General features: G+C 46.4%; 3 protein-coding genes across 4 annotated transcripts; 2 read left to right on the top strand and 1 right to left on the bottom strand.

Moving 5' to 3' along the window:
• Positions 1-19: 19 nt before the first annotated feature.
• On the top strand, positions 20-5075 carry lrrc39 (leucine rich repeat containing 39). The gene is made up of 9 exons (XM_082523411.1): positions 20-276; positions 566-719; positions 1270-1378; positions 1453-1609; positions 1692-1828; positions 1929-2074; positions 2684-2836; positions 2911-3092; positions 4966-5075. The coding sequence occupies exons 2-9, from the start codon at positions 583-585 to the stop codon at positions 5001-5003; spliced, it is 1059 nt and encodes a 352-aa protein (XP_082379537.1). The 5' UTR covers positions 20-276; positions 566-582; the 3' UTR covers positions 5004-5075.
• trmt13 (tRNA methyltransferase 13 homolog) lies at positions 2843-11004 on the bottom strand. Of its 2 annotated transcripts, XM_082523406.1 has the most exons (13): positions 10893-11004; positions 10621-10814; positions 8952-9004; positions 8783-8849; positions 8637-8696; positions 8169-8238; positions 7642-7748; positions 7347-7532; positions 6991-7063; positions 6848-6922; positions 6201-6552; positions 5326-5519; positions 2843-2975 (listed from the first exon to the last, which is right to left on the bottom strand). In XM_082523406.1, the coding sequence occupies exons 2-12, from the start codon at positions 10729-10731 to the stop codon at positions 5336-5338; spliced, it is 1338 nt and encodes a 445-aa protein (XP_082379532.1). In that variant the 5' UTR covers positions 10732-10814; positions 10893-11004; the 3' UTR covers positions 2843-2975; positions 5326-5335. The 2 variants fall into 2 exon arrangements, with proteins under 2 accessions (XP_082379532.1, XP_082379531.1); XM_082523405.1 differs by lacking the exon at positions 2843-2975 and having other exon boundaries at positions 4684-5519.
• A 202-nt stretch (positions 11005-11206) lies between these two features.
• map1sa (microtubule-associated protein 1Sa) lies at positions 11207-21750 on the top strand. Its single transcript, XM_082523403.1, has 7 exons — positions 11207-11456; positions 12521-12622; positions 14998-15080; positions 15260-15400; positions 15489-18654; positions 18850-19073; positions 19150-21750. Exons 1-7 carry the CDS (start codon positions 11303-11305, stop codon positions 19303-19305), a joined length of 4026 nt encoding a protein of 1341 aa, XP_082379529.1. The 5' UTR covers positions 11207-11302; the 3' UTR covers positions 19306-21750.
• The last annotated feature ends 5244 nt before the right edge of the window (positions 21751-26994 follow it).

Here is a 26994-nt window from a genome sequence, read left to right as displayed (position 1 = left end):
CGCGAGAGCCTATGTTGGGGAAAGGGGGTGGGGGGTAACCCTCAGTAACCTGCAGCTCTGGTCCCGATCAGCTGATGGTATTTTTAGTGTGGGTCTCTCAGATGCAGTAACAGCCGGTCATATGACCGCATGTCTGTAATCTGTCATGTGATGTGTCACCTGAAGGCTATAATTATCGAGGAGAGCCGAGGTCAGATTTCAGCAGACAGGACGCAGCATGGAGGAGAGCTGCAGCTCGGCCACAAGGTGACGAGTAATATCCGTGTACTACAGCAGGTAATACTTCATATAATGCTACAGTACTAATACTGCTGTTTGTACTGGTACTGCTCCTACTGCAGGACTGAAACTTCTCTGCTTCAGTAGCTGGAAACTGTCTCTGGTTGTTTTTGATGTTTGAGCAGAGTGAATTTGATGGGTTTTTAATTAATGGTCAGTAAATTAATCTGAAACATGATTTCTGCTGGAGATCAATAATCAGTGTCACAAGATGGTCAGCGTGGGGATGGGCTACAGCTCAGATAGGTTATCCTACATGTCCACCTGTGTGCTGTAACATCACAAGGCTGACAGGAAGTGGTGATGATGGTGGGCGTGGTGGTAGCATGCAGCTCGGTGAGCTCCATCAAAGCACTGTGGGAGACCAGGATCAGGAGGAGGAGGGAGGAGCATGAGGAGGAGCACAAGAGGAGGACCACGAGGGGCGGGGCCACAGGCAGGTCAGACCACACCCAGTCACTTGAGCACACTTTCTGTTGGTATACAGTGCTTGCTGGTCAAAGTGGGGATCTCCAAAAACTGCTCTATGAACCTTATAAAAATTACCCATAATCCTTTGAACTGGTTCATCTTCAGTGTTGGGACCTCTAGTCCCACCCACTTCCTGTTTCTCTCGCAGTGTTTCTACCATAGAGTAAATGAAAATTTGGTGAACCTGAAAAAAGATGAGTCAGTTTCAGAGGGGGGATGAACCCAGTGGTTATGTCCATCTCTTACATACAGTCTTGTCTGAAAGCAGCCATGTTGAATCTCTGCATCAGTCAAACTGTATCAGGACAGAATGTTTCAGCCAGTCAAGGAGAAGACTGGGGGAAACAAATTATTTAAAACAAAAAAGTGTAAAAAATAAAGTCATAAAGATCAAACACATTAAAGACAAAAACATGACGAGAAAATAAAACGAAATAATAAAGTTTGGAAAAAAAGGTAACTGAAGTGATGTCCCAAGTCAGACCGAAGAGGTTTCATCACTTGGTGATTTTGGTCCAGACTTGGAGTCGGGCTTTGGGAAGACCGAGCGGCGCTGGCCCGGCTAAAGCAGAAGCTGGAGACTGAGGACGGCCGGCTGGTCCTCCGGATCGAGCAGGAGCAGTGGAAGGTAATGCCCCCCTCGCAGGAAGCACACTGAACTGTCACTTCAGCGCATTGTGAGCTCGCTGCTCTGGTTTCCAGGTTCTGCCAGGCTGCCTGATCCAGCTCAGTCAGGTCCAGGAGTGGCAGATCCACCGGACCGGACTACTGAAGATCCCTCACTTCATCTCTAGCTTCCAGAACCTTCTGGTGCTCGATCTGTCCCGGAACGGAGTCGCTGAGATCCCCAAACAGATCGGTGAGCTCACCTCGATTTAATCTGCCTGTGAGCCACGTTTTCTGGTTCTGTGTGCTGTGACCTCACCTGGTTTTGGTCTCAGGAAAGCTGACCCGGCTCAGAGAGCTGCTGCTGAGCTACAACAGAATCCCGTTTGTCCCGGCAGAGCTGAGCGGGTGTGAGAGCCTGGAGAGGCTGGAGCTGGCAATGAACCGGGACCTAAATGAGCTACCAGACCAGGTGAGTGCCTGAACCTATGCCTCGTTACCGTACACCTGAAAAGTAAGGCCTGGTTCTGGTCCAGTCTGAGCTCAGGTGTGCTTCTCTCTCTGACCTTCAGCTCGGGACGCTGTCGCGGCTGCAGCATGTTGATCTTTCCATGAACGACTTCAGCTGCCTGCCTGCTTGCCTGCTCGCCCTGCCGGCGCTCGAGTGGCTCGACATGGGAGGAAACTGCCTGCATCACTTACCTGAAGACATACACAGGTAGGAGCTGGGACATGGCCTAAGCTCCATGTTGAGTCTGTGTTTCCACAGGCACTGCTAGTTTAGAGACTTATTCCTCATGAAGAACGAAAAACAAGACAGAACATCTTCAACCGGTCTTTTACTCGCTAACGAGGAAAGGCTTGGTCAGAACCAGGGTGTGAAGCTAAATGCTCCTCACCTGTCTCCAGACCAACTCCTTCAAAGAGCAGCTCTCCTCGCAGCTATTTATTGACAAACTGTTACAATATACATCACAGCACAAGCACCTCCCACCGTAAAACCCCCCAATGGTTCTAACAGACAAGGCACTGTGTGTATGTGTGTGCACGTGTAAGCACGTGTGCAAGAACTTGTGACCTCCTGCTCACCAAAAGGATCATAAAAGCAGAAAGCTTACCAAACATCAAACAGAACCTTCAGATACGATGTATCTACAATAAAACCCACGTCAGCCTCCCCCAGCACCAAATTGGCTGGAGAGGTGGTCAGACAAAGGAATGTCTTTGATCCTATAGTTTAAACTAAGACTTTAGAAATTTTACAAAATTTGACTTAACACTCAACCGCCTTTCTGTCAACAGCCAGTGATCATGTGTTTTTCCTCAGAATGGAGGTGCTACACACTCTGTGGCTGCAGAGGAACGAGCTGGAGAAGCTTCCGGAGAACATCGCCAGAATGAGGAGCCTGGACACGCTGGTGCTCAGCAGCAACAGGCTGAGAGACATTCCACCGCTCATGGAGGGCATGTCCAGCCTCAGGTGAGTCTGGCCATCCTCACGCACCTGCCCTCCGTCTGTCTGGCATCACTCACTTCTTCGCTTCCTCGGAGCAGGTTTGTGAACTTCCGGGATAACCCCCTGACTCTGGACGTGACGCTGCCGAGCAGGAAGGCGGTGGCTGAGGAGGAAGAGGAGGAAGATGACAGGGAGATGTTCGGGAAAGAGTTCATGCTCATGTACATCCAGGAGGCCCGAAAGAGAGCGTACGCCGTGCTCAACGTGCACTGCGTCAACCGTTAGTACTGAGCATGCTCACTGACCTGCGTGCGCTAACACGCTAACCTGTGTGTGTGCCAAACATCTCATGGGGGCAGTGACCCTCGACGACGTCAACAAACAGGAAGCTAAACCCCAACTGACCCCCTCTGACCTCAGGTTATTAAAGAGTGATGTCAACAATAACCACTGCGTTGTTCCTAGCATTCGGCACCATTTCAGGGTGAGAACGGGGAAAAAAGTCACACTTCAGCATTTCACGTGAACAACAGCTACTTAATACTAGAATAATACACTGGACTAGCTCAGGATATGCACTTCCTGTTCCAGAAGTGGGGTTTATAAGCGTTGTAAATGTGGCGTCACTTTTGTATTTACATTTTCTAAGAGCTGAAATGTTCCTGCTTACTCTGTAAATCTGTTTGAAGAAGTGTTGGAATGATCAAGTCATTCCACTTCACGTTTTTATGATTAAAAAGGAAGTTGAATTAAATTTGACCTGTTTTTTTAATTAAATTTACTCACTTCAGTTAACCATAAACATACATAGAAAAAAATTTATTTAGTTCACTGTGAAAAAACAGAGAACCCTGCCCTGTACACAACCAATGAGAACCTCGCCCCATACCCAACAGAGTTTCATTAGATCGATCAGATCAGATGGTGAATTAAGGTGTTTACCATCCTTAATTCACCATTTAAAAAAAATACATCTAAAAGAGCTTTAGAAGCTGGATGTATAAACCTGAATTTAAATTTTATGGATTTATGAAGTGACTCTCTCACAGTGTCTGCAGGTTAAACTGAAGGTGCTCACCAGTATCAGCTTTTGGGTTTGATACCAACAGCACACGTATAACTTTAAATTTACATAGCTATTTGGGGCAGCATGGGGGCACGGTGGTTAGCACTGTTCCTTGCGTGGGTTCTCTCCGGGAACTCTGGCTTCCTCTCACAGTACAAAGACATGCAGTTAGTGGGGTTAGGTTAATTGGAAACTGCCCATAGGTGTGAATGAATGTGAACAGTTGTTCGTCTCTGTGTTAGCCCTGCGACAGACTGACCACCTGTCCAGGCCATACCCTGTCTCTCGCCTTATGTTAGCTGGAATAGGCTCCAACCCCCTCACAACCCTGAAAAGGATAAAAGGATGGCTGGATAAATATTTGATGATAAATTCATATTTTCCTAGTTTTACATTAGTTGTATCACTGCACAGCTGCAAAACCCAACCAGCCACTAAGCTTATTATTTCTACCCTTTACATTTTTATATAAATTATATATAAAGCACAACATAAAAAAAATGTCAGTTCATTTTGAATTTATCATAATTAACATTTATTTTTGAATAGTTTTGTTGCTGCCTGACATGTTTAGAATATAAAGAATGTTTTAGAGATTGCAGCCCACAACTCATGCTTTCATTAAAACTATGCATAACCTTTTACTGTGAGAAAAATTAACAAGCAGGACATTTCATGCTTAAATCAGCCATTATTACTCACGTGTAGACCACACCAAGGTTTTTCAACATGTTTACACTGTAATTGAGGGAAACTGTCCCAGAGGACCAATCAGGGGACCCTTTCAGAGGGATCTCCATAACAATTCAGGGACACGACACAAAGACTTTAATCATTAAAAGTGTTTTCATACAAAAATGTGGTGTAGAATATTCTAAGTTGGGCTTGTCTGGATTTCAAGAACTCAGATCACTGACTCAGTTTAGGCTAAAATAATGGAGGCATACAGAATATTTGGCCCGTGTTTATATCAAACCCTCATTTCTGTCTTTGGGGCTGAAATGGCACCGTATACGAGGAACAACCCGACATCATTTGAATGTTTTGTTGGTTTCAGCTGACACGATTTTCTCTTTGAATGTTTCAGAGTCCGATGGTGAGTCCAATGACGAATCCTCAGCATGAAATACGGCCCCATGTCTTTTTTTCTTCTTCTGAGCTTCTCCCTCTTGAAGACACTTCCACAAAGCCACACTTGTGTTTTTATTTTGAAAGACTTTAAGTGGACAAGCAGGACGAGTCAAACTCCAGAAGTTTTCCAGCTATAGAATAATATATGATTGTGCCATGTGACAGGCAGATTTTAGTGAGCATGCTCAGTGTCGCTTGTTGGAAGACTGCAAACGTTTTATGTACATGAGGAAAAAAACACTTTAATATAAACAGAAAACACCTGAGCATGTTCAGTCTGACTTCCTGTAACTTAAAACTCAAAATTGCAGCTTACAATCAAACAATCAGGAGGAGTGGGGGGTGAGGGGTACAGCGGTCAGCAGGACGTTCTCCAGCGTGATATCACTGCTGATGTAACGAGTCAGTTTGCTGCTGAATCCTTTCATCTGCAGGAAGTGACACCTGCCGTGGTCGATCAGCTGTTTGCATAGACGGCCGAGCTGCTCACGTTCAGAAGCCGACAGAAACCTGTCACGCACAGACGTGCACACACAGACACACAAACAGTGTGTTAGTTCAGTGTAAACATGCAGACAGTCCTGATTATTATACACTAGGAACATTAAACTCTAGCCCCTCCTTCTCTTCCTGTAGACCCTCCTGCTCCGAAGCTTGATTTTCATGTTCATCACTTGTTCACTGATGAGATCAGAGTATGTGCAGTGTCAGTCCTCCGTGTTTAGCCTGTGTGACACGCTGACATCAGCTCGTCACAGACCTTACACTGAATAGAGCTAATAAATATTTAGAAAAAGGATTTCCAGCTGCTTCATGAATCTATGAATCACATGTGTGAACTGAAATAAATCCACTCTCCTGTCCTTCACTTTGTCTCTGCAGCTGATTCTGAACATAAAACACTGACATGCTGCTGACTTGTGCTGATAGGTTGGTTAAACCTCCTTAAAGCCCAGCACAAGCTGCTCGATGTGGTGTTTGAAGGTGCTGATGTGAATCAGTAAAGAGGGATTATTCTTAACTGTGGATCATGCAAAGCTGCTCTAAAATAAAACCAGAGGAACGAAGACTTCTACAAATCTTCATTGAGTAAATCTGATTTTTTTTTCTGAACTACAGAAACTTTCTACTTCGGGCTGGGTCCATACAGCCATCGGTGACAGGTTTCAGGGGCAGAGGTCAAATATTTACCCATTCACAGCGTCTGTCTCTTCTGCTGGTTCGTGCTCTTCGCCATCTCCTCTCTGATTGGTCGGTCTGAGTCCACACGTGGCCCAACTGGACATCCGACAGAAAGCAGAGAACTCCCGCGCCCCGAGTCCTCTCTGCAGAAAGAACTGCTGCCCGACGTAGTGACGCCAATCACAGCGATGGTGGCAGCACAGTGCCACTGTCAGGCCCAGCACTGGGCCAGGACCACAACCTGTTGGTGCTGATCCAAGACCCCCTCCTGACCTTGGCTCTGATGGTCTGAGGCGTTTATGGGGCGGTTCTTCTTCCTCCGACTGTCCTGCAGTTTCCAGCAAACAGCGCAGAGCCAGATCTGAGAACAGAACCAGAATATGATGAGACTAGACAAGTACTACAGAAATGCTAGTTTCCAGGTGGATGTTGGTGTACTTCAGCTGAAGTTCTGAGAAAAACATAAACTGATCTCCAGGTTTTGCCCTGCCAGGTAAAACCAAACCCATCATGCTTCAGCACAGGTGGAGGTGTACTGCCATCAGAGAGCAGGATGGAGCTTGCAGGAACCAGCGTAGAGCAGCAGTTACTGTGGAATTATGAGCCGGATGTTGCTTACCACCAATCAGAGCTGACAGTTTTTTGGCTGTTCTCACCTGTCGCCGCTCCACACAGGTGTTTACCAACTCCGACCAGAGGCAGTTTCTTCTCGCAGAGCAGAGGGACTTTACCTGAAAGCATCACAGAAACAGGTCAGGAGAGGTCAGAGCACCACAGTGTCCATATGTTCCTGTCTTACTTAGATCCAGATGCTGAATGTCCACCTGCAGCCTCTCAAACTGAACTCCAGCATCCTGATGTTTCCCGTCCACCTGCAACAGAACGCACCTGTTTCACCTATCAATCAATCAAACTGATCAGCTGCTTTCAGTCTTGATCACAGTCTCTACATAAAAGATGAACACACCATCAGTGTGTGAGGTGTGAATCGGAGGAACGCCGACATGCGACAGCGACGCTTCCACTTTTATTTTAAAGCCAGAAATGAAAATATGGAAAGCAGCAGGTGAGCAGGCGGGGTTCTGAAGGTACTTGGGTTGTCGGGGGTTTGGGTTTGAGTTTAGGGTGAAGTGGATTTCAGAATCAGGGCTGTACCTTGAACCGGGTGCTGCAGCGCTCCACCAGCAGCAGCTGCAGGTCTTCACAGGTCTTCAGATGCTCGCAAGTCTTCAGGGCCTCGTGGATCCAGTGGGACAGCTTCCCTCGACCCGCTCCGAACTCCACAAAGCACCGCCCCCTTCCCAGCAGCCCCAGCTCCTCCATGTGACCTAAGATGGAAGACTGAGCACACCCGGCAGGTCAGACGGAGATTAGTTTTACTTCTCAGTTTAATTCTTCAGCATGGAAATGAGATGAATACACAGACTAATGGTGCTGTCACCTAGTCTACCTGCTGCTTCAGGTGTTTGTGGGCGGAGTCTCCATTCTTTGGGTTGTGGAGCTCGTCGTGGAGGGCGGGGTGAGACTGGACGCTGTCTTCTAGATCGCACTGCAGTCCTACAACAACAGCAGGGACACCAGGAGAACATCCGCGGATTTACAAAATGTCCAAAAACTTTATGAGTCACACTTAACCCTAACCCAAATTAAACCCGAACTAAACATGACCTGAACCAAAACTAAAACTGACCTAAATTCAAACTAAACCTTAACCTGAAACTAAACCAAAACGAGACCTAACCCCAAATAAATCAAAACTAAAGCTGATCTGAACCCAAATTAAAGCTGACTTAACCCTGACCTAAACTTAATTTACACCCAGTTTAAATATAAACTGAATCTAATCCCAATCCTAACCTACTCAGTGAAAAGACTGTCAGTTTTGTGATGTTTTGTGTCACATCAGCCAAACTGAAGCAGTCGTGTGAGATTGTGAGTACTTCAGCCATCACTGATCACCGGATCTCAGCAGCTCACCTTTGAACGCTGTCTTCAGTTTATCCACCAGAGTTTCCAACTCAGTCCTGCTGAGCTCAGACAGACTCACCTGTAACACATCACCATTATGATGTCACTAACATGATGTCACCATCACTGTCATCAGTGGTTATTATAGTATTTACTGTGCTAATTTTGTGCGTAATGAAGAAGTGTGTGATTGTGTGTGTAGACGCTGCTGTCCATTCTCGGTGCTTCCTCTGCTGTGAAACAAACTGTTTCCTGACAGTGTGTGTGTGTGAATCGAGCTGCTGTTGGTCTTTAGAGATCAGTGAATGTCTGCCTGGATGAGGCACTGTGAATCAAAGCGTCTGCAGATGTTTTACTTTACCAGTTCTTCTTTGATCAATCAGCATTCGACCACAAAACACCAACGTAAAACCACGAATCAGCTTTCTGTAAGCTGAGACTCCGTGTTAAATAGCCACGGGGCAGGTGAGTCGTTACCTGTCGAAGCGTCTCATCTCCATCAGCTGATCCAGCGTTGATGTTTTGGACAAAGTAAACCTGCAGGAGATCAAACGTTCATCTCTGTGGAAACACTTGGATAAACACGCAATCGCTGATCAACTGATGGATCAATAGCGTCTCACCGGTTTGGCTTTCTCTCTGGAGTTGCATTTCTTCAAGTGTTTCTGGAGTTTGTCTTCACTCACGGTGCTGAAACACATAAACAAGCAGAGTAGGATCAATAGCTACCAGTGATGAGCTTCCTGTCAGCCGATCAATGACCTGATTGATGACTGATGTGTTGTCACTCACTGTTTGGGGTCCAGAGGACAGACGATCCTCCTGCTGCCACCCCCGTCCTCCTCCTGGAAACAGGAAACACATCACAGGCTCATGACATCACAGCTGATCGACATCATTGATCTTCTCAAACTCGCTGATATCTGCAGCACGGGTCAGTCTGCCTGCTCAGATGTGAGCTCAGACCACCCCACTGATTTCTGAAATCTGGATGAACTCGTCATCGCTTCATGTATACTCGTAGCTTTCCACGGTGAGTTTTTTTCAGGACGTTGTCCAGTGTGTCCATGGCAAGTTCGGATCTGGAAAAATTAAGAAAAAATTACGACTTCTTCTTCATCACTTCTATTGTTGCAGGATAGGATCAAAGTCTTCTCCGTGGTATCGACCATTGTATTCTAGTACGGTGGCAAGCCCAGTGCCAAATCCCCACAAAGACATCTGCAGCAGTGAGTCCAGAGCGCAGACTGACCCGTGCTGTTAAACCTCATACAGAACCCCATTACCTCACAATCACGAGCACTGAGCCTGCAAATAAATGAATGCATCAGATTTCTTCATGCAGCTTCAAATGATCCAACTCTAGCAGCTACAAACGGCTCACCTGCACTGAGCCACCGCAGACTCTTCAGGCATAACCTTGTGATCATCATCATGCCATTGCAAGCTATATGATTCCTATGGTATGTCCACACGTGTGCCGTATATACAGGTGTACAGTATAGTCTGAATAAAGAGATCTTCATTCTGTGTGTGCATGCATTACATTAATGTAGTGCACACCTCATCATGATCTGTGGTTTGATCTGTAATAAGATATCCGACTTCATTCCAGACAGTGAGATATTAAGACTATATTGTAATCACTCCCCCGTCCAAATCCTTGAATTCAGGTCTCCCATCACTTCCATGTCCACGGGTGTATAAAATCAGCATCTGGGCATGGAGACTGCTTCTATACACATTTGTAAAGAATGGCTCGCTCTCGGGAGCTGAGTGAGCTCCAGCGTCGTGCTGTGATAGGACGCTAGAAGTGTCTTTGCGATATCCACAGCCAGTTGTTAGTGGGATTATAACCAAGTGGAAACGACTGGGAACGACAACAACTCAGCCATGAAGTGGTCGGCCATGCAAATCACAGACCGGACTCAGAGGATGCTGAGGATCATGGTGCACAGAGTTCACAGACTTTCTGCAGAGTCAACCTTTAAAGACGTCCAAACTTCACGTGGCCTTCAGATTATCTTAAGAACAATGCGTGGAATGGGTTTCCATGGCAACCAGCTGCATCCAAGCCTTACATCACCAAACAAATAGCAAAGCATGTGCCACTGGACTCTAGAGCCATGGAGACGTGTTCTCTGGAGTGACCAATCACGCGTCTCCGATGGATGAGAGTAGGTTTGTGGTTGCCAGGACAACGGTACTTGTCTGACTTCACTGTACCAAGCGTAAAGTTTGGGGGAGGGGGTTTTAGAGTGTGGGGTGTTTTCCAGGAGTCGGGTTCCACCCCTTAGTTCCAGTGAAAGGAACTCATCATGCTTCAGCAGACCGACACACTTTGGACACTTTCATCTTTGCGACTTTGTGGGCATACTTTGGGGATGGCCCCTTCTTGTTCCTGACCGGTCCACCTGGAGCCAGATCACACCTGAGCAAGTGACTGTATCCGTGAACTCACCATGGTCGCGTGCTCCCCGCAGTACTTTCTGCCTTTTCCCGCCACCATCTTACAGAAACGCTTCTTCTTCTGCACGAAGAAACAGCAGCGGCTGGGCTCCGGGGCCGCCATGTTGTAGGACACGAAAGCAGCTGCCTTCAGGGGCCCGATGGAGTGTGGGAAATACCACCGAAGAAGGAACACCACGTGGTTTACTGCGTAAAAACATGACGGCTGTCTAATAGATGGTATTTTTTTTATAAATCACTGAAATGATTTTACTGTAGTTTTACCTGTATGGTTCGCGATCCCGTTTGGGTTTCTCAGGGTCAACTTAAAGAACAATTTAAAATTACCAATCTGATGATCCAGCTCTTAAAGTTTTTTTCACTAAAGTCGAAAGTTAATTTTAATCCGCAGAAACGTGTCCTTATACTTTAAGAGTTTACTTTTCTGAGCAGGCTTCAGTTTGGTGAAGACTATTCGACGTTTTGATCTTTATTCTTTGGTTTACGAAACTATAAAACTCGTTTTTCCCGAGCTGCCCCTGAAAACAGCTCTGACTTCTGATTGGACAGCTACATGGCTGTCCATTCTCTTTGGCCGACTGATGTGCCATTTAAATCATTATCCCGCCTCTAGCAGCGGCGGGGTGGGGCTGTGGCTGAGGATGCTGTGACGTTAGCGGTGGACAGTCCATGCCATGATGGCGGCGGAGCGGGGCGGCGGTCCCGGCTCTCCTCCCGGCTCTCCTGCCGGCGCCTCCCGGACTGCGGCGGATCACTCGGTCCTAGTGGTGGTGGGAACGCTGCGACCCGCGGAGCTGCTGGAGCGGGTACTGCAGCAAATAGAAACAGGTGAGTTCTGGAAGTTCAGGAGAATAGAGCTGCGGGGCCGGAGGTCCCCACAGCCCTTCACAATAAAAGTCCGGGAGGCTGCTGTTGTTAGAATGAGCTGTGCCCGGTCCGAAGTTTTAGAGACTTTATCGCTTTGAAGCTGATGCAGAGAAACTTTGAACATAATTGTAAAGAGTAACTAGCACCTCGTTTTATTTGACATTTATGAAACCTTTTCCGGTTCGGGTGCAGCTGTTTAACGAGTCCAGTGTGCAGGTTTCTTTTTCGGGTCACTTTAGAGACTCTCAGAAACTGAGACTGATTCACACTGAGCTCTGTGACGAGGTCTAAGCTTTTTATTTCCGGATTTTATCCGAAAAAATAAAATGCATACTACTGAGTCATTATTTTATTTTTTGAAAATGCGTCTCGCCGGAAGTGGGCAATTGTGTTTCTTAATTTTCCGGACTTTCTGTAAAAGTAGGTTCACAGAAAACGAACAGAGCAACTATCAGGAGGACAATTTGATATCTGTTCAATATGATTAATGCGATCTCTGATTCATCTGAAAGAGTTTTGAGTTCTGAAACACGCTGAGCTGATTCACTGTCTAACCTTTAGACTGATCACAGTCCACACACACACACTTGTCTCTCAGCCTGTTTATTACAGCTGTTTTATGATGAGTGTGCGTGTACAAACTCACTCTCTGTCCACTCGCACAAAAAGAGGAAGTTGTGTTACTAAATATCACTGACTTCCTGTTTGCAGTAGAAATGGTCTATCTGACAGTGATGTGCGGCTGATATCTGAGGTTTCACAGCCATAGCACGCCAACAACAAGCTGTATATGAAAGATGTAACCTCGGTGATTTCACCCACTGCTTCGTGGACTCTGTACAGACTTAGTTACCTGCTAATTAGTGATAGCCAATCAAAATCCTTTAATAGCCCTTATTAACTTATTAACTGGAGCTCAGATTTCCTGGATGGCCTGTTAGTACAGTAACCTCACAGCAGCCATGTAAGATAATGTCATTAAAATGAAAATGTTCAGCCCTTTTTTGTTTCTTATTAATGTCCAGGTGTGCGCTGCTGGGCGGTGGATCTGGACGTCTCCGTTCTGGATCAACAGCTGAAGCTCTTTGTGTCGAGACATTCAGCCTTCCTGTCAGAAGAAGTGCGAGGTAAGCCTGTATTGGGATTGATTGGAGGAAAGAGGAGTGGTCAGACACTCGGGGTGGATTTGTACCCGGGCCTCTTAAGCCAGTACCCTGTGGACCTCCACGTTTGATGTGTTCTCTGATGCTGAGCCTGGCGGCCTCGGAGGATTTTAAAATGCATGAAATGCTTTCGATCAGCAGAGGAAAGTCCCGCTGATGCCTTTATCAATAGCATCATTAATTTCTGTTCAGCAGGATGATGGCACACTGTGATGGGGTGTTTTAGATCAAATGAAAAGCAGTTTTGTCCTGTGACTTGTGCTCATGGCCACAAGCTGATGGCGTGAGGCAGCGCTTCTGTTTTTTTGTAAACAGGACCTCAGACTGAGGTGGCAAGGACAGCTTTACAGAAACTGTCAGCAGCTCAGGACTCTGCAGGAGGCGTGAAGAACCGCGAGTCCTCAAACACGGCCGCTTGTGTCACATGACCTGGAGTCTGAAAGAAAATCACAAGGACTTTTAGATGTGTGCAGGATTGTGAGGGTGACCAAACGGATGAAGGTTCGCACAAGTGTCAGACTGTGTGTGTGTGTTCCCTGAACCTCTGAAAGAAACCGTACTTCATGTTTTCGTTCCCTTTTAGCTGAAACATTAAAGTGGGAAAACCTCACCGTCAGCTCACAGGAAGCTCTGTAACGGGACAGTGATCAGACATTAGTTGCTGAGTTTAAATTATTAATGTTCGGGGTGGGATGTGGGTCCATCTCAGGTCATAACAGTTTAAAAACACCTGACCGTCTCAGTCTGAGCGATGCAGTTTCACGTGCAGCAGTTGCCAATTTCCTCTGCAGACGTTCTTCCAGCTTCATTCACTGAAGGATCCGAGTGGAGTTTTCTTCAGAATGAACAGGTTTCTGTGGATGCTGGTTACAGAATGTTCCACGTGTTTTGTTCTGAAACGATCGAGAACCAGTCACATATCACCTGTGACTGGGAGATATCCTTGTCACTGACAGGTCCTGCTAACATGGATAAACAAAGATCCATCCATCCATTCTCTTCCTCCTATTCTTTTTTTTTGGGTTGCGGGGGCTGGAGCCTATCCCAGATGTCTTAGGGCAAGAGGCAGGGTACACCCTGAACAGGTGGCCAGTCTGTCACAGGGCTAACACATAGACACAGATACGTGGACCTCAGAATCAGTTTGAGATAACCACAGATAGACGGTACTTCTTGTGACCTTACTGATGGGGTATCCAAACTGAGCTTGCCGTCCACTGTGATGCGTGATGCCGAGCTTCCTGACACCGTGACACGGTGAGGGGCAGCTCTCTGACGGGGAGTCCAGAGCAAAGCGGTGATGGGGAGGTTGAGTGTCGTCAAAATTTGGTGGTCATAATAATGATGAAGAAGATGAACATCATCATCATCATCATCATCAGTTTTGAGGGTTTAAAGTTGACATTTTATAACTTTGCTGTGTTTTCCTTTAATTTGACCCTCCCAATCTTAACACATGGTCTAAACTGAGGAGTTGAAGGCTCCTCAAATTCTGCTCAGCTCCTCTGAGGCATTTCAGTGCATCTGAAAGACTAACAGCTGATGGCCCAGGTGTTTACCCTCTGCCTCACCTAAGAGGAAAGTTGACCTGGGACAGGTCAGCGACTTAAAGGCAACAACACGGACAGAGGGTAAATCAGACTGTGGCACAGTTGATCCAACAGGACGGAGTGAAGTCATCAGTCTGAGGGGCTTTAAACAGAGACAGATAATTGGTTGTTCCATCCAAACACAAACACAGTCAGCTGAGACTCTGCTGAGCCGCCCAAAGACATACAGACGATTGTGGCTCAAAGAGTTGGCAGTTCGTCTTGTAACCAAAAGGTTGCCGGTTCGAGTCCCTCGTTGTGTCCTTGGGCAAGACACTTCACCTACCGCCTACTGGTGATGGCCAGAGGGGCCGATGGTGCGATATGGCAGCCTCGCTTCTGTCAGTCTGCCCCAGGGCAGCTGTGGCTACAACTGTAGCTTGCCTCCACCAGTGTATGAATGTGAGAGTGAATGAATAGTGGAATTGTACAGCGCTTTGAGGGCCCCGAAAAATGCTATATAAATGCAATCCATTATTATTATTATTATTATTATTATACGTGCGCACACACACGCACCCAGACAGACAGACACGCATGCACACAGATGATGAGCTTTAGTTTCAATGGATGTATTTTCAGTGGAACCTGGCAGGCAGTGTGGTGGGTGGATGTGGTCTTGAGCGATGTCCCGCCAATGAATGAGCAGCTGCAGCACTCATGGAGAGAACAGGAGAGTGAGCAGGAATGAGGGCAAACCTGAGGGAAGATCTCCCCCTGACACTCGTTTGTCCTGTTTGTGTGTTTCAGGTCAGCGGACTCTCCAGCACAGCGGGGACGTCCTGGACACGCAAGTCGTGGTGAATCCAGGCTCAGAGTTTGTTTCCTCAGAGGTGAGTCAGACGTGAACCTTTACAGATGTTTTCTCAGCTGTTGGCGGGCTCTCGCGTACACGGAGATCAGCTGATCTCCTGTATATCTGAGAATACTTCCTGGCTCGGTTTGCTAGGTGTGTGTCTGAGTATGTTTTTATTTCCTCTGAGCTGCACCGATGATGCATTTCCTGTTTCAGGTGCGGCGGCTTGTCTGCAATCCATCGCGCCGCAAACTGCTGATTCTCGCCGGTCAGTGTGTTGAGGGCAGCGGCGACATTGTACTGCAGAAAGGCTGCTTCTCCCTCAGCAACCTCATCCAGATTTTTTCTGACGAGGAGGTAAGCAAACTGTGTCTTTGTTGGTTTTGTTTACACAGCATGTTTAAGTGCTTGCTGATGTTCGAGTTGCTTGACTCTGTGTCGACAGGTCGGTGAACTGCTGAGCTCGGCAGGCCCAGCGGTGAAGCCTAGCCTCACCCTCAGCTGTCCAGACTCTGGCCTTTGGAAGGAGCCGGCACTGGAGAAACACAATCTGCAAGACTTCATAAACATTTGGATCAACCCTCCCCCAGTCCTGCCCGAGATGGAGGGTTTGCAAGAGTTCGTAGAGTACCTTTTGGAGTCTCTGGAGCCCGAGTCTCCCTTCGACCTACTGGAGCCCCCAAGCACCGTGGGCTTCCTGAAGCTGTCTCGACCTTGCTGCTACATCTTCCCTGGCGGGAGGGGTGACTCTGCCTTCTTCGCTGTTAACGGTTTTAATGTCTTGGTGAACGGCGGCTCTGACTCACGCTCCAGCTTTTGGAAACTGGTTCGACACTTGGACAGGATTGACGCTGTACTGTTGACACACATCGGAGTGGACAATCTGCCGGGCGTGAACAGTCTGCTGCTGAGAAAAGTTTCCGAGCAGGACGACGAGGCTGCCGGATCCCATCCCGAAGAGGACTGGATGAAAAACCTCATCTCCCCTGAGATCGGGGTGGTCTTTCTCAATGTTCCCGACAGGCTGAAGTTCATCCAGGAAGATCCAAGCGAGCTGCGGAGCTGCGATCAGGCAACAGTTGCTCTGCAGCACCTGCAGAGACTGGCGATCAGACCAGAACCCCTGAACCGGCCTAACGGACCTAGCATAGAACCCGTGATCTTGTTCCAAAAGATGGGAGTTGGTCGTCTGGAGCTTTACACTCTGAATCCGGTCAGCGGTAGCAAAGAGCTCGAAGCTTTGATGCAGACTTGGCCAAACAATGGATCGAATGTGAAGGGCTCAGATCTTCCACTGCCGTGCCTTGTTTCCATTTGTGCTTTGTTGGTCTGGCACCCGTCCAGCCCTCAGGAGAAAATCATCCGTGTGCTCTTCCCAGGGTGCACGCCTCAGACCAAAATTCTGGATGGACTTGAGAAACTCAAACATCTGGATTTCCTGAAACTACCAGCAGTGTGTTTGAAGGACCTGGAAACATCCAAAATCGAAAAGCAACCAAAACGAGCAGACAGTCGAGAAAGCCTTAAGTCCCAGTCTAAGGACTTCAGACCCAGTAGTGCCTTACAGAAAGACAAACTTGGACGAGTGGATGCCAAAAAACAAGAGATGAAAACCAAGCCTAGGGTAGCAGCTGACTCTGTACCTAAAGACAGAAAGGATGCCGAAGAAAAGCCCAAAACAAAGGAACCAGAGGCTAAATCGAAGCCAGCGAAATCTGCTGAAAAGCTCATTCCAAAGAAAGAGGTTTTAAAAGAAGAGAAGAAGGAAGTGAAGAAGAAAGACAAGAAGGAAGAGAGTGGAGAGAAAAAGAAAGAAGCAACAAAGAAAGAAATCCCAAGTATGAAGCCAAGGAAAGACTTCAAATCTGAACCAAAAAAAGACGTGAAGAGGGACGTGAAGAGCGATGAGAAGAAGGCAGCAAAGCCAGCCATTAAAGAAGTGAAGAAAGCCACAAGTGCAGCTTCAACAGCAAGTGCAGAAATAAGAAAACCGTCTGGGAAGACCAGCACTCTGAAGAAGGATGGGACTCTTCCCAAGAAAGATACTTTGAACAAAGGGACGAAAGGCAAACCGGTGTCAAAGGAGCAGGAGACCCAGAAGGAGGTGGCTCGCTCTAAGGTGTCCACACCTGAGGACATGACGGCTGAATTTGAAAGACTTCGATTGGAAGATGAGAATGGGAATAGTGGTAAAAGTGCAAAGTCCAGGGGGTTGAATCCTGACGAAGTAAAGTCCAACGGGAACCCGACTTCCGCAGTAGAGAGTCCAGAGAAGTTTCGCTGCTCAGAGACTGATCATGATATGGTCACTGCCTCCTCACTGGTCGCTAAAACTCCAAAAGGTGATCTTAGTGTGAACTTTGACCTCACCCAGACCACATATGAGCCAGTGGACAGATCCTTGAAAAATGGACCCGATGTCTGCATGGAGGAAAAGACCCTGGAGCTGGTCTCTCCTGCAGATTCTGCCCCAAACAGTGCTGGACATACCCCTTTCTACCAGTCCCTCGAAGAGGACATTCGTGGCTTGGGCGAGGACAGTGGCCTCGAGGCAAGAGGGTCTAGTCTAGGCTTTGAGGACTACAATCAGGGAAGTTCATGTAGGACCTCTGACCTCAGCTCCCTGCCTGAAGGTCTGGAAAACTCCACATCCTCTCAAGATAAACCGTCCAGCCTTCTGACCCTCAGTCCTTTTAAGGACATCATGCCGGACTCCTCCCCAACCATGACCTCCATGCCGGCTGAGGTTGGCTCACCTCACTCTACAGAGGTTGATGAATCACTTTCAGTGTCTTTAGAGCAGGTTCTGCCCCCCCCTGCTGCCTCCCCCAAAGTCTGCGCCAACGGCCACGTTATTGACTTGGACTCCAGTGCTGGGATAGCCTTGAGGTCTGCCCATAACGGGTGCTGTGGAAACAGATCAGAGGACCACATCCATGGAATGTCAGAGGTCATCTCGGATGTTCTTCACGACGTCGACCTCTGCTTGGTTTCCCCATGTGAGTTCCAGCATCCCAGAACCTCGGAGAACCATCAGCAGCACGTGAGCCCCAGCCTCGCCACGGGAACGTCTCCAGACGTCTCTGATAACAACAACCACTCTCAGGATGCGAGCAGCAGCGACCACGCCTCAGCCTACAGTCAGGAGACTCCGCCCACATCAGTAAGCGGCACCCTGCCCACCACCACTGATTCTGATATCCCCCCCAGCACAGAGGACTGTCCTTCCATCACAGCCGACATTGATTCTGAAGATGATTCCAGCGGGTTCTTTCCACCCACCCAACCACAGGAACATCCTACATCACACTTTACCCACAGGGCAGGGCAGCACGACCCACCGCCAGCGCCGGTCAAGGACCTCCCTCCTCTACCGCCGCAGCCTGGAGCCTGTATGGCTGACTCAGAGCCTGACAAGAAGAGCTCAGCCGGAAAGACAAAGAAACCGCTGCAGAGAATGTCGTCAGGGAGCACAGTGGCCCAGAATGGAAGGTCGAAGGTCGGCAGCTCCACAGGGTCCTTAAAGATGGCGTCCAGCCTCGATGCCAAGCCCTCATCCCGGAGTTCACTGGGTGGATCTAGAATCGGAGCTGCAAAACCTCAATCCTCAGGTATGCCTTCAGATTATAACCCACGCAGTGACCTGCTGCATGAAGTCACTGAGGCTTAATCAGGAAATCAAAAAGCATGGCCACTGATTTATTGTGCTTGTCACAAACTGCCTCACTCAGAGTTAAATAAAGATAGCAGATCATAAAACCCTGGTTTATGATCATGGTTCTTTTTGTTTCTTCTTTTGGATCCAGGTTCCAGAGCTTCGGGTTCCTCCGGGTCTGAGGGTTCTGCGGTCTATGTGGATCTGGCCTACCTGCCGTCCGGGACTGCCTCCACCACTGTGGACTTGGACTTCTTCAGGCGCCTCCGCTCCTCATATTACATTGTGAGTGGAGACGACCCGGTGAAGGAGGCGGCGATGAGGAGCATCCTGGATGCACTGCTGGAGGGGAAGAGCAGCTGGCCGGACATCCAGGTTTGTGACACTTTCTTCACCTTCCCATCTGCTCACGAGCTGCTCTGTGATTGGTGTTTCTCCGGGCTTTTCTCAGGTGACGCTGATCCCAACGTTTGATTCGCTGGCGATGCACGAGTGGTACCAGGAGACCCACGACAGGCAGCGGGAGCTGTCAGTCACCGTGCTGGGCAGCAACAGCACCGTCGCCATGCAGGAGGAAACCTTCCCTGCCTGCAAGGTCGAGTTCTGAGGTCGAAGCCCCACCCCCTTCCCCTTTGCCACGGTTGCACCCAGACCAGCGTGATGAGGAGGCTGGCTGTGAGCATGCTCAGTTAGAAACACTTTCTCTCACCTGTGTGACGACATTTTCTCACCTGCTGGATCAGCACCTTCATCTCACCTAAGAGCAAACATTAACACGTAGCATGACAGAAAGTTGAAAAACCGTGTGACAAGTAAACACAATGGCTTGGGCGAGGCACGGAGGTTAAAATGAATCAGTGTTTTATAAAGAAGCGAACGACAAGAAAGATTTTTATCAAAGAAGCGTGACGCTGGCACGATGTGTCTGTTCAGTTAGGTTGTGTCAGTGTCTTATGATTTACTATTCTCTGTTTAGCCCCTCCCCCCACTTGCCTCTTCGTTTTAAGCTTATCTCGAGGTTCTCCTGCAGGGTGGAGGAGACCGACCCGACAATGACTCGCTGTTGTCAGAGCCGCCAATTAGATTTTTACCTCACAGGAAACACGCTAGGTGGGGTTTATCTCTAAACTCGTGAGCTTACAAACGAAGACATTATAAGACCAAAGGACTAACGAGTCAATCAGACAATCTGCTCTCCTTTTCTGCGAGGTAATCTTCCTGTTTTTGCAAATGGAGTCTTGCACTTGCTCCAGGTAAAGCAGTGAAACCTTGTAAATATAAGAGCTACGTGAACACACTGAAAACTAGGCGATTTAGGGGGCGTGGCATAGGTAAAACGGCGACTGGATCAGCTTATACACTGCGGGGAAAATGAACCGACGCCCCCTCAGTGGAGGCAGTTTTATTGCATTTTAATGCAGGTCGTATAAACACCTGGTCATGTCTCCATCATCTGATCCTGGGCTGTGCAAGTAAATGAGACCATGAGCCTCTCAGAACGACAACAAGTTTGTGATTACTAACGCCATCGTTATCATCGCCATCAGGGTGACTTCACTGTGTCTCTGAGGTGTGCTCGTTAAGCAGTCCGGTGTGATGGTGGACGCGGGTCAGTCAGAGAACATTTGAAGATTCAAGCACGAGATCCAAAGGTTGATTCTGTCAGCGACAAAGAGTGTGAGGCTGTGACAGATATCCGACATAACTTCAACGTTCAGGTGACATCAGTAAGGCTGGTGTCATTAAAGCGCCTAAGGGCGACTGGTGTGATTTGGTGCTATATAAATGAAAATGTATTAACTTAAGCTCCACCTCCTGTTTACCATCGGCATCATCAGGGTAACGAACAGTAATCAAACTCGGGTCACGGACACTGAAGTAAACAAACAGCCTTTTTTTTTTATTGTAGTTGTAAAACCAGCTGTTCACATCTCTGATTGGGTCTGTCTGATGTTAGGATGAGAGTTGGTTAGCTTGTGGATGTGCTCCACTCCGTGACTCGTCTGACCTTTAACCTCAGCGGTGATTTAAGACAGACCTTGTGATGATTACCTGATTATCTCAGTGGGAATGTTCCTGTCCCTCAGTTACAGTAAAGCACACAGAGGTCACAGGACTGTAAGCGTTTGATTAAGTAGTGGTGTTTCGTTCCCGATAATCTTCAGAAGATTGTCAGGGAAACCGGAGATGTAGTGTCTCTGGTTTCCCTGACGACGGTCGTTCAACTTCCTGTCCTGAAGGTTCTGGTCCAGTTGCATTTCCTGCTTTGACCTCAGCACAGATCTTCCCCCGTTCTTCCTTGGTGTGCTTCAAGTACTACACTACCCACTAGCCTCAGAAGCCATGTCTCAATACAGTCTGTGATCAGTTTGACCTTTGACCCCCTCCCTCGGGTGTTTCTCACACCGTGCAGAGAATTGTGGGTCAGACTGCTACCAGCTGATTGGCTGGCCTGCTGCAGTGCACTCTGGGAAGTGTAGTCCTTCGAGAACCAATGGATTTTCTCTCTGACTGATTTTTGAAAGTCAAAACATTTCATCGGTAATTTATTTATTTAATTTAACATTTTTACAAATAAATCTTCAAACGTGACGTTTGGTACGAGCTGCTTGCCGCCCGTCTCTACCCAATCAGCATGGAGCTGATCAACCGTTAAAGGAACAGTCCGCTGTGTTCGTCCCACCCAGAGGAGCGACTGAAGAACAAACAGATGAAGTTAAAATCAAATCCTTCTGATATTTTATCTTTACAGTGAACATTTAGCTTTTAACTTTTATTCGCAAAGCTTTAAATTTATCTTTTTTTTACCCAGGAAATGATTTTCAGCTTTAGTTTGTTTGTTTTCTTCAGATTTTCTTCTTTGTGCCTGCAGACAATTTTTTAATATCCAACCAATCAATGAGCTGGAAATCATGAGAGCTGAAAAAAATGTACTGATAATCTCAGACACACACACACACACACATCCACACACACACACACAAATCATTTGTGCATTGAAACACTAACTGCAATGATTGTCTTTCAAAATAAATGTCCCTTTCACACAGTGTATGCAGTGTTTTATTGTGAAAATCAGTGAAATTGATCTGAGTTTAAATCAATCACTGCTGACATTAAACTCAATTAAACTTAAGCCTTCTGTTAAAGAGCAAGGTCTCGTAAAAGTTTGATTGTGTGCCAGTGAGTTCCACTCTGAAGTCATGGTCATTCCTTTATATTCACTTCAGTTTTATTCATTTAGCACCGTTGACTGTAGAAAACTTGTAGAGCTATGAGATGATAAGTTGTGTCTTTTTCATAATAGTGATGTGGTTGTATTTAACGAGTCACTGTAAACCCATCAGCAGATGGACCGGAGCAGCCGGGCTACGAAAAAAGTGTAGGGAGGCGTGTTAACAGTCATGTCCAGTGGGTGAATGATGCTGATGCTCTACCTCAAGTCACAACCGTGCAGACTCGGGCTCCAAAAGTGCAACATGGCAGCTCCTTCAAGCGGGCTTCATTTTTGTACAATGGGAGGAAGTGCAGCCAGGTTCGCCATCTTTTCTATAGTCATTGATTAGCACCAATACACAGCTTCAAGCTGCTAAGTGGAACGATTGCACGATATCAACACCTGGCAACAGTGGGGATGAAGAAGTCCCTTTTAACAGGAAACGAGGCCCAAGAAGGGGAGCACAGAGATGAGGAGAAAAAGAGAGAAGACAAATTTAAAGATGCATCAGTGAGGATGGGGGAGAGGCAGCGAGTGCAAAAACAGGAAGTTGTTAGAAAGAAAGAAACCAGTCCTGCATATTTGTTTAATATGCGCATAGAAAGACCTATCCTGGTCAGAAACAGCTCCAGGAGTCCTCACAGGCATCATATTTCTAAGATTTGTAGGGCCAAATATGATAAGCTTAGTTTTATCTGAGACCACTGGAAAAAGGTGGGCGGGGGGCTTTTGTATTTCTTATTTTATTATTTAAGAATGGTGAAAAAGTTTGGAGTTTTTTTTGTTTTTTTTAGCATTCCTAATCCTCTTTTGTAGAAATGAGAGGTGATCCAGGTCTTTAAAGCACTCGTGCAGTGTGATTTGTGTCCTCACAAACTGATCAACCCCAACACACAGGCTGATTTCAAGTCAGATTAATTCACAGCACATTTAAAAACAGCTGCTTGATAAAAGTGCTGCAGAGCAGAGAAAATAATAAAGAGGTGAGGTAGGGAGGCACATGCCCTGCAGACTTACACAATACAAGTTTAAAATCTGTGTAGTGAGTGATTGACCTGAGCAAATATGGCTAAAATAGTCAAGTCGGGATGAAAAGATGGCAGGATGACCCTCAGATGCCTTCACCTGCTCTAACAACAGCAGAGTGATCACTCACAGAGGCTTTAATACAAGGACATCAAATTCATTGTAACTCATGGGCCACGTACAAGCTACGTTGATCCTAATGTGGCCAGACATTTATGACACGATAAATGTGTAAAATTACAGAAGTAGTTCTGGCAATTCACTGCCCACACTGTCCTGTAATTATAAAATATAATGTTCTCATTCAAAGAAAATGTCTTTTTTTCTGTGAACTCACTGTAAAAGTGAAAAAAGGACATTTCCCCCATTTAATTGTTTATCTGTGACTTAATTCCTTTGATGCTGTTTGAATGAGGCGGGCTCTTTATTAACAGGAAAACCTGTAAAACTACGTTGAAAGTTCACAATCTGCACACGGTCAGTGTTGGAGCAGAGCTGCTTCCCACTGGTGACGATATCTGCTTACCTGTATCTTTTGCTCGTTTCTCTTCCTCTTCTTTTCTCTTTTTTCTTAACTGAGGACCTGATGGCTTTGAACTTTTCTTGTCCATCTTCCATTGGTTTTAATTTTTCACTCCAGTATGAACACCCATCCCTCAACCTGAGGATCACCACAACATGATCTAACACACCTACACCTTAGTTCACAGATTCACTTTGTCTAGGGTGCATTTCTGAGATTTCACACAACCCAGGATTCAAATCATGAATACATAATGGACTTGGATTTACATCATTATAAATTAAATGTGCTCTATTTGGAAGCAGCAGGGGCCCTCTCCCCTTTTGACGGGTTGTGTGTGAGACTTTAAATCATCAAACTGTAAATTTTAAATTGTTAGTGATCCCTTTACCTCGAGTCCTAAAGTGTATATTTATTTTCTTACTCTTCTTATATATATTGTTTGTTTACTTGCACTGCTGTAACTGGAGCCTCGTCATCTCGTCTCTCTATATACTGGACTGTAGCGGAGATGACAATAAAGTTTACTTTGACTTCAGCAGCAAGCAGGCGCACCGAGGGCTCTCGCGCTCACTTTTCGTGTATAGAATTTCGAAAAAACATTGGTGCAATTTATAAGTCTGTATTATAATGTCTGGTGTTTTCGTGTTTGTTGGTTTGTTTTTATTTTGTTTTATTTTCCGAGTTGGTTATTAGATGCTGCTCCAGCCGGTCAGAGAATCCCCCGCCGCCCCGCCCTCTCCTCTCTGCGCCGCAAGCAGCAGGCGCACCTCGCAAACGAAGGGCGCCCTTACTCCCAGCAAATGGGCGATAGAAAACCGATTGGTGCCTATGCCATTCCCAATATGCGCTGGCTGACGTCGGGCAGTATGAGTATGAGCATTTTTTTTGTTGTTGCCGATGCCCGTGATGCCGCCCCCCACCACGATGCCGCCCCGGGCAACCGCCCCTGTCGCCCGAATCTAAAACCGCTACTGCTGATGATTCTTAGGGGCTCGCTTATATTACAACACATTAAACACAGCCTATATGCTCATATTGATGTAGCGCCCCCTGGTGGCCTGTGTTGGTCGTGGTGCGCCAGAAGTTCTGCAGGGAACACCGTCCAGAGGTTTTCGTGAACTTTCCTACCATGCGTGAAACGTCTGCTTCCATCAGAGACGCCCTCAGATATGATCAAGTGAAACCAAACCATTGTTTCCACTCACATTCTACCTCCTCTTCTCAGAATAAACCATTCTGCAGCCTCAGCTGTCTCCAGTACCTGTCAGACTTCAGAGTGACCTGAGCAATCTTCCAGCTCTGCCTGAACCTCCACTCCTCACACTGAAGTGATGAGAGTAGTAAAACTGTCAGTACAGTACAAGGCTGGACTGGGACAAAAAATCGGCCCGGGCATTTTGACTAGAGACCGGCCCACCAGGATAAAGATTGAAAATGTGACGTCATTCAGGGATAAAACCGCAAAGGATTCTGGGAACTTGTGGCAAGAGGTACTAGCGCACGCAGGCTTTCAATTGAACTCAGTTACACAGCGATAAAAAGAAACCCAAAAAATGGCAAGAAGCTGTTGTATTATTAACTTCAATAGCCGGTCGCATGACAGCCACGGGAAGCCGATGGGTAAAGAGATCGTTTTTTTTTTTTATCGGATTACGTCGTTGAAGAGAAATTTTTTAAGCCATGTTTCCGAAGTAAGAGCCGACGGATGGTCTGGATATACCAAATATAACGTCTCAGAACACTCCAGCTCACATGTTAGTCTGCTCCAAGCATTCCCACAAAGGTCAGAGTTTTTTAGTAGTTAATACGTCATTTTTCTTAACATAATTGGTGATATAGGTTACAAGCAAGTCTGGCGCTGAACAGAAATTGTCGCGCTATGCTCCTTTATTTATTGTGCATAAATAGTGAATTGTCCTGACACAATATTGTGTTTCGCTTCTGTTATTACCATGGTACATTGACAAAAACATATACTTTTATTCACAGGATAAAACAGTTGTTTTGTATCACTTATTGTCCATTGCGATTACAACATACAATATTATTGTCACTGCTACATTTCTGTAATGCTACTGTAACCGGTTTCTGCTTCATCCCGCTGCAACAGTTCGGCCCAAACAGACTCCTCGACTCTGCGTTGTGTAGTGTTTTTAAAAAGACAAGGAGTCTCTGATCGATCGTTGCCACTTTATTTCCTGAATGGAAACAACGGTGTATTATCAGTGCACAAGCTCGCCATACACCACTCCGCACAGCACACTCTCGTATGGCTACGGCAGACTGGCAGCGATTACTGCAGCAATATTACAATTTCTAATATACAATAAAATAACAGCAACAACAAATTATGTACCTGAATGGAAACAACGGTGTATTATCAGTGCACAGGCTCGCCACACACCACTCCGCACAGCACACTACGGCAGAACATCTCATTAGCATTCCGCTTTAGCATACAGTTTCACACATTACAGTTTTTTACAGACGCTAGGACACATTTCTCAATACTTAGGTCACTTTTGCAAAACTCTTCACACAATTCTCCTAACTGACCCTCAGCTTGGCAAAGCAGTTCATTCCACATTCAAAATGCACTACAACTACCAAAACACTTCATTCAGGTCTCAAATAAAAACATTCCTCCAGAACACTAGCAAAGGTTGACAGCCGACAAACACACTTTGTCACCCACAAAACAATGACCTAAAAAACACTAACAACATGTAGCATTACACAGTGTTTTCCTGTGTAAAACAAGGACACATCTCTGTTTATAATTTCAATATATGTTACTGGAATGAATCAGACATCATGTATTTATGTTTATGTATTTTTATTTTTTTGCACTAAGTAATCCCAAAATACAAGAATTCGTATACACACCATCCACTGATACACATACAATAGTAATGCTAATCTACTCGGTCTTCTCCATTTGGCCACAGGTTCTCATCCACATCACATCTTATGTCATCTTGGGCAACACACCTAGGAAAGAATCTTCTGGCATGCCAGAATTGAAGGAGTTGAAAAATTGAAGGAGTAACACCTGTGTAGATGTTCATCCACAATGAGAATCAGCTGTGGCTGGTTAAACTGCATTGTTAGATTTAAAATATGTTTCAGTAAAATATTGCCGTTGGATTTTGCTGTCTTTTCAAGTTTTGCATTGTGTTATTGTTTTGACCATGAGTTTAACAGTTTTGAAAACAGTATGTAAGCACATGCAAAATGTCCTGTCCGTACAAAGCTTTTTGGCAGTTGTTGTGTCTGAGTGAGAAGATGATTCATGTAATTTGAGAGATGTAGTCATTGAATGCATTTTGTGCCAAAACAATGATAACTGGTCCTCAGTTTAGCCCACATAGACTTCTGTTGTGCTCACTGTGTGAGGAGTTTTGCAAACGTGACCTAAGTATTGAGAAATGTGTCCTAGCGTCTGTAAAAAACTGTAATAAACAAATGAAAAGTACATAAAACTGGTGTTGGACATGTGTCCACTAAGCACTTATTACACTCGGTGC

This window comes from Aulonocara stuartgranti (genome assembly GCF_965226115.1).
Source record: "Aulonocara stuartgranti genome assembly, chromosome: 23".
NCBI classification, from domain to species: domain Eukaryota; kingdom Metazoa; phylum Chordata; class Actinopteri; order Cichliformes; family Cichlidae; genus Aulonocara; species Aulonocara stuartgranti.
The sequence above is the reverse complement of the archived record's forward strand: the minus strand, read 5'-3'. Positions and strand labels throughout refer to the sequence as shown.

What these genes read in the sequence shown, in the direction of transcription:
- lrrc39 (XM_082523411.1), top strand. Translation starts at nt 583, where the DNA reads ATGATGGTGGGCGTGGTGGTAGCATGCAGCTCGGTGAGCTCCATCAAA. An exon ending in GAGGGCATGTCCAGCCTCAG is followed by an intron (nt 2,837 to 2,910) that starts GTGAGTCTGGCC and finishes TCCTCGGAGCAG; the next exon opens with GTTTGTGAACTTCCGGGATA. An exon ending in CAACGTGCACTGCGTCAACC is followed by an intron (nt 3,093 to 4,965) that starts GTTAGTACTGAG and finishes TGAATGTTTCAG; the next exon opens with AGTCCGATGGTGAGTCCAAT.
- trmt13 (XM_082523406.1), bottom strand. Translation starts at nt 10,731, where the DNA reads ATGGCGGCCCCGGAGCCCAGCCGCTGCTGTTTCTTCGTGCAGAAGAAG. An exon ending in TGTCCTCTGGACCCCAAACA is followed by an intron (nt 8,850 to 8,951) that starts GTGAGTGACAAC and finishes TATGTGTTTCAG; the next exon opens with CACCGTGAGTGAAGACAAAC. An exon ending in GAGATGAGACGCTTCGACAG is followed by an intron (nt 8,239 to 8,636) that starts GTAACGACTCAC and finishes GATGTGTTACAG; the next exon opens with GTGAGTCTGTCTGAGCTCAG.
- map1sa (XM_082523403.1), top strand. Translation starts at nt 11,303, where the DNA reads ATGATGGCGGCGGAGCGGGGCGGCGGTCCCGGCTCTCCTCCCGGCTCT. An exon ending in TGCAAAACCTCAATCCTCAG is followed by an intron (nt 18,655 to 18,849) that starts GTATGCCTTCAG and finishes TTTTGGATCCAG; the next exon opens with GTTCCAGAGCTTCGGGTTCC. An exon ending in GCAGCTGGCCGGACATCCAG is followed by an intron (nt 19,074 to 19,149) that starts GTTTGTGACACT and finishes GGCTTTTCTCAG; the next exon opens with GTGACGCTGATCCCAACGTT.